Here is a 10,368-nt window from a genome sequence, read left to right on the forward strand (position 1 = left end):
ATGAAGTAGATGGTTTCTACGGTGGAATCAGGAAACTCTACAAGAAAGAAGAAATCCGAAAATGGAAACATCTCTGGCCAAACAGGACTTTGGAATAGCTTTACAATCTTTGGGAACCTTTTGAAATTGTAAATAGGAATCAGGCTTTGCTCTTCTTTTTTGTGCATCTTGATGCTGGTAGTTCTTTTGAACCTGCCTGTCTTGTTTCCTCACTGATTTGTAGAATGGAAGAGAGGAATAACAACTTTGTTTTTTGTCCAAATCCTCTTTTGACTTTTTTCTGAAAGAAATAAGACGTTATGAGATGGGACGTAGCGTGGAATATTGTACTCAATAGTGGGCTATGTCCGTGTAGACGACACACTCGATGTGTATGTAAAAATATTCAAAAATTATAAATAATTAGTATTTTTTATTAATAAGTTGGTTATTAATTATGGGTTAGTGGTATAAAAAATAATAAAAGAGCCAAAAGTTGAGGAAGTTTGAGTGTGTTTTAGTGAATTCATTAAAAAGCGTTGAAATTATTATCACGGCCAAATTTCGTTGAATGGAAGGAATAAGTTAAAAGGGTAAATTTGAATATTAAAAAATTGGTATGAAAATATTTTTTTTTTATTTTTTATAATAGTATAGATAAGTTCGAATTTCAGAGAAGATGTGAAAAATCCGCTAATTTGTATAGATGTGTTGAAGACTAATAATGGTTGGGTGATAATGTTCGATTTAATGAAGATTGGGTCTTAATTTCTGTATGTTGGATGAGATATAATGATCAAATTAGGTTATATCGTTATCAGTATTAATATAACAAATTCCTTCCGAACTTTGAAGTTAAACGAGATTGGACGAGAGGGCATTAGAGGTATTTGCATGGAATTGGATACAAGGTTAATGGAGTAGACGAAATTGCCCACAGCCAATTGGGCTTCCCTCTGAGGCCCAATATTGTCCAACTGCTAGTGAAATTGGATCAACTGAGTAAATAATTGGGTCTAGCCCAGTTACAGATACGTGTTACGGCCCAATTATATTAAAATTCTATTGGAATTAAGCCATTTTAAATGTTTGTAAATTGGACTTCTCTTTTTGAGTTAACAAAAATAAAAGTTGAATAATACGTAAGATAATACTTCTAATATTTTTGTAAATAACTCTAGATAGAGAAATTAGTTTTTAATTTTATTTTTGGTCTATATAAGTGTAAGTCAATTACTAGAATTTATTCCATACATTATATTGATTCGTAAAATTAATTTAAACTCTTACCAAAATAATTTTATAAAGTGTCACAAATATTAACTCAGGTGAATGATAAAATCTAGAGAAAATTATATCTACATCCTAATTTATAGTTTATTTACATAAATCATTCATGCTATTTGCATAATTATCATCCATAACAACAAAAAAAATAAGGATAGTTTGTGTAATATTATCGACGTTTTTGAAGATGTATGTGTATTTTTAAAATAGGAGTGGTTTGTGAAAATAATATTAATATCTTTTATGGGTCTATGTATAATTTTTCAAAAGACATGGATTGTCTATGTAAATAGACCATAGGTTTGGAGGTGTGCATATAAATATTCCTAATTTTATTTAATTATTTTTTCAATACTGAAATAATAATGATTTGTATACCATTCTCCGAATTGAATTATTAAATTAAAAATTTAAATCATATATAAATCAACAAATTATATAAGAATTCAAACTATTTTTACGTTAATGATGTGACTGTTTAGCAAGAATGGGGTGAGAGAGAAGAAACAGAGAACAGGGAATCAGAGAAAACTGAAAAAACTTGCACAACAATTCATTAGTTTTCAACGGAGGAGCCTTGGAGCTCTTTAACAACGGTCATTTCCCAAACAAGCTAAAAGAAGAACTGAGACAAAAATTTACATCATTTTTTAATTGAATAAGACACACACTTTACTATCTCCAGGTTTACACTTTCTCTTTTGCTGATTTCTTGGGCAATCTTTAGTTCCCAAAGGTGGCGCCTGACCCTGGTGCAGTTCTTGACGTGGCACGTTGACATCCAAGCAGTTGGTCCCCAAGTTAGCCCTTTTTCTTTCCCCAATTTCTCTCTGTGAATTGTGCCTAATTTCCCACGAAAGCCATTGTTTTGGGTTGTTGATTTTAAATCATCCCCAATGCCCACCATCCGACGGTCCTAGTTACTCCCTTTGGATCGAACAGTCATTTTGAAAAACCGCACTTAGCCTTGAAGTTGTGATATCCTCGCTCTTTTTTTTTCCTTCCTTATCCCTAAGGATCAAAATTAGGGAACTTTGCAGCTACAACATGATAATCCTCCCAAGTTGTTTGTTCTAGTGAAGAGTGCGACCACTGAATCAGAAGCACCCTGGCATTATTTTTGGGAATTAGTCTCCTTGCAACGATGGCAACAGGATAGATTTTGTAGATTTCCTCAAACTCAGGTAGATTCATAGATGGGAAGTACTTAACACCAATCTTTTTCTTCAATAAACAGACATGGAACACTGGATGCATCTTGGATTCGGGGGGTAAGGCTAATTTGTAGGCGACATTACCAATCTTCTCAGTCAACTTAAAAGGCCCAAAATATTTTGCAGAAAGCTTGAGTTGTCTTTTGAGTGAGACACTAGTTAGTCTGTATGGCTGAAGCTTGAGAAAAACTTCATCCCTAACATCAAATTCCCTCTCAGTCCTATTTTTATAAGCATATAACTTCATCCTCTATTATGCTTGATGAAGATTATCCTAAGCAACTAAAACACCTTAATCCTCTAATACATTAGTTCCTCCACATCTGCATGGTGATTCTATAAATAGAGGCCTACAGTAAGATGATTAGGAGGATATCCATATAAGGCTTGAAAAGGTGTAGCCTTGAGCCTTGTGTGGAAGTTGGTACTAACCAAAATTCAGCTAGAGTAACCCATTGTGCCCAGTTCTTTGGTTGTTGAGGGCACATAGTTCCTTCCAAAATTTGCTAGTAAACACCTTATCCCTGTTGCTGACAATTTCACTGGAAGACCATGCAATTTATATATGTTACCAAAGAAAACCTTGGCAATTGATGCTGCAGTATAAAGATGTCTGAAGGGGAGAAAGTGACAGTACTTAGTCAACTTATCTACCACTACTAAGATTGAATCTTTACCTTTTGAGTTAGGTAACCCCTCAATGAATAGACACACAGACCAAGCTTGCTCAGGTACAAGTAGTGGCTGGAGCAATCCTGGATAAACATTATTCTCATGTTTGGCCCTCTGACAAACTTCACACTCCTTCACATGGACTTTGACTTCTTCTTTTTGTGCTGACTAATAAAACAACAGTTTGACCCTCTGGTATGTCTCATTAATCCCTGAATAACCCCTTAGTGCTGAGTCATGCATCCCCTTGATGATAAATTTTCTGACTTCTCCTTGATCCCCTAAACATATCTTGCCCCCTTTTCTCAGTACACCTGACTCAAAAGTATAGTTAGGATGGACTTGTGCATCAACAATTTTAGCCTGGATGATAGGCTAAAATAATATATCTCCCTTGTAACTTTCTTGCAGCCCTTGTACCCAGGTAGGTATCTGAGTTGAGATAGCATTTGATTTGGCTTCTTTTAGCCCATATTCAAACTTCAATAAAGCATTAGTTGTCTGTTTTATTCCCTTTTTTTAATGGACTTCATAGCTAAGTCCCAACAACTTGGTGATCCATTTTTGTTGTGAAATAGAGTCCACTCTCTGATAAAGATATGTTTTAAACTCTTCTGATCAGTTCTTATAACAAAATGGTTTCCTTGCAAATAGTGCTTCCATTTAGTGATAACAAGTAGCGAGAAATTCCTTCTCATAAGTCGACAACCCCAAGTTCCTTGGTGATAATGCCTTGCTTTGATAGGCAATAAGTTTCCCATTCTCCATCAATACTGTTCCAATGCCCCTTCCACAATCATCTGTTTGAACTACAAAGGGCCTTGAAAAATCTGGTAGGGTAGGACTGGTGCACTGGTCATGACCCTCTTTAACCATTTGAATGCAACATCTGCTTGAGTGTCCCAGGCAAAGCCATCTTTCTTCAGCAATGTGGTTAATGGCTTGCTAATAAGCCTATATCCATTAATGAATTTTCTATAATACCTAGTGAGACCTAAAAATCCCTCAGTGCCTTAACCGTAGTAGGAGTGGGCTAGTTTATCATGCACTCAATCTTATGAGGATCAGTAGAATCCCCCTCCCCAAATATGACATGTCCCAAATAATCCACCTTCAATTGAGCAAAAAAACACTTACTCTTCTTAGCATAAAGCTGGTGCTTCCTCAGCAGATCCAGAACTTTCCTGAGGTGCACTAGGTGCATCCCCTAATTTTTACTATAAACTAAGATGTCATCAAAGAATACCAAAATAAATTTCTACTGGTTCAAAGACAGTACTCATCAATGCTTGGAATGTGGAGGGGGCGTTACATAATCAAAAGGCATAACCAGGAACTCATAATGACCACTATGAGTAATAAAACTAATTTTAGGTATGTCTTCCTTCCTCATTCTTATCTGGAAGTACCCTGTACTTAGGTCAATTTTAGAGGAATGTTTGACACCATACAATTCATCCAGTAGTTCATCAGTCATAGGGATGGGAAAATTATGCTTGGTTGTAGGCTTGTTTAGGTACCTGTAATCAACACATAGCCTCCATCCTCCATCTTTCTTCTTTTTCCAGCAATACTGGAGCATTCCCTTCACTATTTTTTCAATCTCAACCTTTTGACTATAAGCATATCTATATGGATGTTTCTTGGGGATTGCATCAGGGAGTAGCTCAATATAATGTTCAATATTTCTTTCAGGAGGAAGTGCACTTGGTTCCTGAAAACACATCTTCATTTTGTTGAAGCAGTTCAACTACCTTGGAGTGTTCCCTTTCCTTGCTCAGTATCTTATCGATTGAGAATAGCTATCCCCTTAGATCATGATTCCTTTTCCTCAGCAGCTTCCCAAGTGAACGTGCAACCATCATTTTGAACCTTAGCTCATCAGACAAGGCTCCCAAGGTTAGTTTTCCTCCTGCATGGCTGATGGTGACCTTTAACTAATGGAAATCTAACTTACTAAGATTATGATTACTGAGCCAATCACACCTTAACACCAATTCACAGCTCCCCAATTTCACTATACTAATATGATGTGAAAATCTATGCCTTTGTATCTTCCAACTGAATTTGTGACATATATGTTTACTAAGGACCTTGCTACGTCAGCTACTCTAACTGTCATGGGTGTGGTGTTTTCTAGTTTACACGCTTAGGCACCAGCCACTTTTTCATCAATGAAACAGTTGTTACTACCATTGTCTATAAAGATGAGAATCTCTTTATCACCGACCAAACCATTAACTCTTCAAAATTCCTTGCCTCCTCCTCACTTACCAACATGTAAACCTGTCTAAACCTGCACCTATGGCCAGGAACATAGGGCTCGTCATCTATAACTGAGATTCTTCACTTTCTTATCTTTTACCTCAACCTCAACAAGGAATCTTCTGGATTGAGGAAAACTCTCTCTAGGTTTGAAATTAGCTTTAGAAAGGGGATTTCTATTTGGGGGTTTGAAAGAACGTTGCAATCAGGTATTTCTGTTGGGTTGATGTGTCTTCCTAAAGATTGCATTCATAGTTGTTTCCTGCTTCCTAGCAAGTAGGAGAACATGATTCAAAGAGGTAGGGTTGCAGGTAGTAACAAATGATTTAATTTTCTCCTTGAGCCTACTGATGAACTTCATCATAAAAAAATTTCCATCTAAATTCTTGTTGAAAATAAGCATTTGAGCTTTAAGCTCTTCAAACTTCTCAAGGTAAGCATTCACTGTTGTCTCTTGATGCAATATATTGAATTCAGTCGTCACCCTTTCACTATCCAGATCCTCAAATCTGTCAAGTATGGCTACTACTAGCTCAACCCAACAAAAGGATCTATTTTTTTTCAATATTCCCTTGGTACCACAATCTAGCTCTTCCCACAAGATGTATAGAAGACATTGGTTCCTTTTGATCCTCAAGTATGCGAATAATTTGAAAGTACCTAGTGCACCTTCTCACCCAACTTCTTGCATCTTCCCCATCAAAATGAGGGAACACCATTCGGTTTATAGTGTTGTAAACTCCAGTGTTGTGATGAGTGCCTCCCTCTTGTCTGAAAGTGTTGTTACCTTCCAGTCTATCGGAGTTGTGTACTACCAGCCTTGAGGTTGAACCTTTCTCTACAAATGCAGTAAGACGCTCACCCAAAATGGATTTGTTTATATTATACTGCTACAGTTGTTCAACCATACTTTGAAGTTGCTGCTGGACAAAGAGTAAACTATGTTCCACGTTCATCACAAAGGCCTGCAAACCCTCTTGAACCTCCATCATCTAATTCAAACGACCATAGATCTCATCCTCAATTGCTTGCCTTCTTGCTTTTTCATCTATAAACATTATATTTGTTTTCTTTTGTGCCTCTTGTATTTCTTTTAATCTTGTACCATCTGCCATATTTTTGTATTTTTATATCCAAGGATCGAACGACTCTGAGGCCAAATGTAACAGTTTAGAGAGAATGGGGTGAAAAAGAAGAAATAGAGAACAGGGGATGAGAGAAAACTAGAAAAACTTGCATAATAATTCATTAGTTTTCAACAAAGGAGACTTGGAGCTTTTTAACAACGGTCCTTTCTAACAAGCTAAAAGAAAAAACTGAGACAAAATTTACATCATTCCTTAATTGAACAAGACACCTACTTTCCTAGCTCCAGATCTACACTTTCTCTTTGCTGATTTCTTGAGCAATCTTCAGTTCCTAAAGGTGGCGCCTGACCATGGTGCAGTTCTTGATGTGCCACGTAGCACGTTGACATCCTAGTAGTTGGTCCCCAGGGTAGCCCCTTTTCCTTCCCAAATGTCTCTCTGCGAATTATGCCCTAATTTCCCATAAACGTCATCGTTTTTGGTTGCTGATTTTAAATCTTCCTCAATTCGAATTTGGCCTCCATCTGATGGTCCTGGTTTCTCCCTTGGATCGAACGGTCATTTTGAAAGAGTGCACTTAACCTTGAAATCGTGACAAATGAAAATTCAAAGAAAAAGAAAATGAACAAAAAGGAGAATCTCCCCCACCCCACCAAAACCCAAGAAAAAAGAAAAAAGAAAAAACAAAAAGGAGAATCTCCATTTGAGAAAAAAAATTAATAATAACAAAATCAATTCAACATAATAAGAAAAAACAAAAAGAAAATTAAGAAACCAATCAAATTACCTATTTGGGCTATTTTGAAGGATCCGAAAGCAAAGAGCGGGCCAGCCCGTACCCGTTTACCTAACGTGGATAATTTATAGACCGACGAGTATACGACGACGACTCAGAGAGAGAGAGAGAGAGAGAGAGAGAAATTATCAGTGGGGAAATCGAAGACGTCTATCTGAAGGGAAAACGAAAGATCGAAGGGATATATACACGCATATATACATATAACCGTATAGATATCGATACAAGTAACTAGATTAGGTGGTTGGTTCGCCTGGAAAATGAACGGCGGCCCATCTGGATTCAGTACGTATTCTTTCAATTCGCTTGTGGTTTTTCTTTTCTTTTGTTGAGAGATTTGATTTTTTCTATGTTATTGCTGTCGAAATTGGAAAGTTTAACAAGACTAATTGTATGAATAGATAATGCGCCGGTGACAAGGACAATTGTAATAGCGAGTGCTCTTTTCACAATCATATTTGGGATCCAAGGTCGCTCCAGAAATCTCGGCTGGTCTTATCAGGTAATCTGTCTTTGGTGTAAAATCTTGCTGGGTTTCTTTGGGTTTGCTGTATTGGAAATTCATTCACCCAGTTGATTGTTTTCGCTTTTCTCTTTGGTTGGCTATGGTGGGGATATTGATACGCTTTTTCTTCCTTGGTTTATTATTGTTATTACTGTTTTGTCTTGTGTTTCTCTGCCTCTGTTGTTAGTCTAGTTCTTATATCATTATTATGTTATTAAATATGTAAATTTTCTGAATTTGATTGAAATTAGGGATTTGGGGTTTACTTGGATGGAGTGGGGAAGTGGGCAGACATGCATTGATCGGATGGAACGGATGTTTTGATAAGAAGTGCGTTACTATGTGTGGTTGATTCTATGCAAAGCTTTGAACTGCCGTTTAACTTTAGTAATTCTATTCTCTTTTATTGTATTTCCTAAATACGCATTTAGTCCAGTTTTCCACTAGGATGAAGTTGTGGAACTTGTGCATGCATGTGTATATTTAATGGAGCTAATTCCAGCTTCCTCTTAAGTCTTAAGTTCATTTCAGAACTTCTTGTTCTCTTTCATCCTCACAACAGTTATCTTTAGTATTGGATGTAGTTTTGCTTGGGTAAGTTAGGACAGTACTAGGTCCACTCTCAATTCAAAGACCCTAATCAAACTCAACTGAACCATTAATTGAAAGTAGGATTCTTGAAAAGAAAGTTGGAACCAAAAATTGATCCAAGGCATGGATTGTTGTGCATTTTTGGTGTCAGTATGAAAACAGATAACTTCGTACTTCTCGCCTGTTCTGTACAGCCCCATATACTGATATGGTGGGTAAGTGCGAAATGGATCCATGAGGAGAAATACCCTAGCTTAGGCCAGCCATGGTCACCGTATGGCTCCCTTTGGAAGGGAAAATGAGTAGCTGTTAACTAATTTGTCCTATATTTCTCCAGCTAACCACATTCTGTTAATCTAGTTGATTCAACCCTTGATTCGTTCTTTTTACTTGTATGACTTAGACTTCTAGCTCATCTTTTTCATGTACAAGTTAATGTATCGTTTGATACTGCTGTTTCTTCTTAACGTGGGTTATATTGTCATACTGTCCTGTTAGCATCATTAATCTGATTCTTTTCTCATGACAGGATATTTTCAAAAAACTTCAAATATGGAAGCTCATAGTTTCAGTGTTTGGCTTTTCATCTACACCAGAGCTAGTTTTTGGAATTTATCTTCTGTACTACTTCCGTGTGTTCGAGAGGCAAATAGGTTCCAATAAATACACAGTAAGTTTTTGTTCAAGCTAAATTTCTTGTTTTGTTGTTTCTTATGAATTATTGCACAATTATGGGTATGGAGAATGTAATGTCGACTGTTGAGAATTTTGTTATTGAACAGATCTCCTTCAATATAATTGCAAGAATCAAAGAAAAAAACAATGCGCTGCTTGATTAACATTTTGCTTATAAATGATATGTGCCCGGTCAGATTATACAAGGTAAAAGATGCTGTCATTAATCTTACAAACTGGAATTAGAACATAATTGCCCTCGCAGAAATATCCCTGCAATGTAAGTCTTTTAGGGTAGCTTTCCTTGTATTATTTCTTCTGCTTACTTGGATGGGCTTATCAAATGAGACGAAGTGAACTTAAGTGCTCAATAATGAGAAAGTTATAGCATAGGTACTCTATTCTGGTGATTATGTTTTAAACATAGGATCACCTTATTTGATTGACTTTACTGATAATACAATATGATTTAGGGCTTCTGTTAGTTGATGTAGTGCTGGATAACAGTATATACCATTGATGCCCAGAATCTGACAATCAAAAAGGATTGTTGTAAGTTAACACCTTTAAAGGTTTACACAATTGAGACTTTTTGGGATTCAGCACAGTGGTTTGGATTTGTATCCTGTCCAGGTGGGCTAATGGCACTTCTGGTGTTAGAAAATTGAGGTTGCCCTGGTTTTCATACCATGCATGGAAAGATTTATCATAACCTGTCACATTTATGCTTGAAAGTATATACTACATCTTATTCCTGACATACCATTGTCAATGCTTTATCACTCAATTGATATTGGTCATCACTAAATAAACAACAAATTACTTCTTAAATGAGCAATCGACAGAAATAACCTTTCTATTTGCATCACTTTGTGCAGGTCTTTATCCTGTTTTCTATCACCATCTCTTTACTGCTTGAGGTCCTTGCATTGTGGCTACTTAAAGGTGTGTTCATATTATTTTACGTTCTTTCCTCTACTTTAGAATGTGCTCTGTTCCTTTCACATTGCCTTATCAGAGGAGAGCATGTCCCCTATAGACTGTAGAGACAAATGAAGCTCAAATCATTAGAGATGATGATTATGGTAATAACCTGCTGTAGAGGGTATTCAGCAATTCACTTGTGAAATGCAAGTTTAGTTATCATTCGGTGCCATCTTAAAGCAGGCTGGGTTTGCTACTTCCTTCTGTACTGAAGTAGTCTAGCCCCTTGCCTTTGTGTATGGGTAGTTCGTATAATCCTAATGTTGAGGGAACATATATAATTCTTAAAGGAACACATCATAATGGGAATAA

The 10,368-nt window shown here is 36.5% G+C and overlaps 2 protein-coding genes across 2 annotated transcripts in view; both read left to right on the plus strand.

Annotated features, from left to right (window-relative positions):
• Positions 1–367, plus strand: part of LOC105160058 (F-box protein At2g32560) — a 3,054-nt gene extending 2,687 nt beyond the window's left edge. The window contains 1 exon segment of the mRNA XM_020693156.1: positions 1–367. This exon segment is cut by the window's left edge and continues 15 nt beyond it. Within this exon segment, the coding sequence (XP_020548815.1) occupies positions 1–98 (98 nt within the window). The 3' untranslated portion in view covers positions 99–367.
• Positions 7,385–10,368, plus strand: part of LOC105159919 (rhomboid-like protein 20) — a 5,633-nt gene continuing 2,649 nt past the window's right edge. The window contains exons 1-4 of the mRNA XM_011077142.2: positions 7,385–7,586; positions 7,703–7,803; positions 8,927–9,067; positions 9,951–10,017. Coding sequence (XP_011075444.1) covers positions 7,562–7,586; positions 7,703–7,803; positions 8,927–9,067; positions 9,951–10,017 — 334 coding nt within the window. The 5' untranslated portion in view covers positions 7,385–7,561. The remainder of the gene's footprint in view (positions 7,587–7,702; positions 7,804–8,926; positions 9,068–9,950; positions 10,018–10,368) is intronic.

Source organism: Sesamum indicum, linkage group LG4, assembly GCF_000512975.1.
Source record: "Sesamum indicum cultivar Zhongzhi No. 13 linkage group LG4, S_indicum_v1.0, whole genome shotgun sequence".
Classification (NCBI taxonomy): domain Eukaryota; kingdom Viridiplantae; phylum Streptophyta; class Magnoliopsida; order Lamiales; family Pedaliaceae; genus Sesamum; species Sesamum indicum.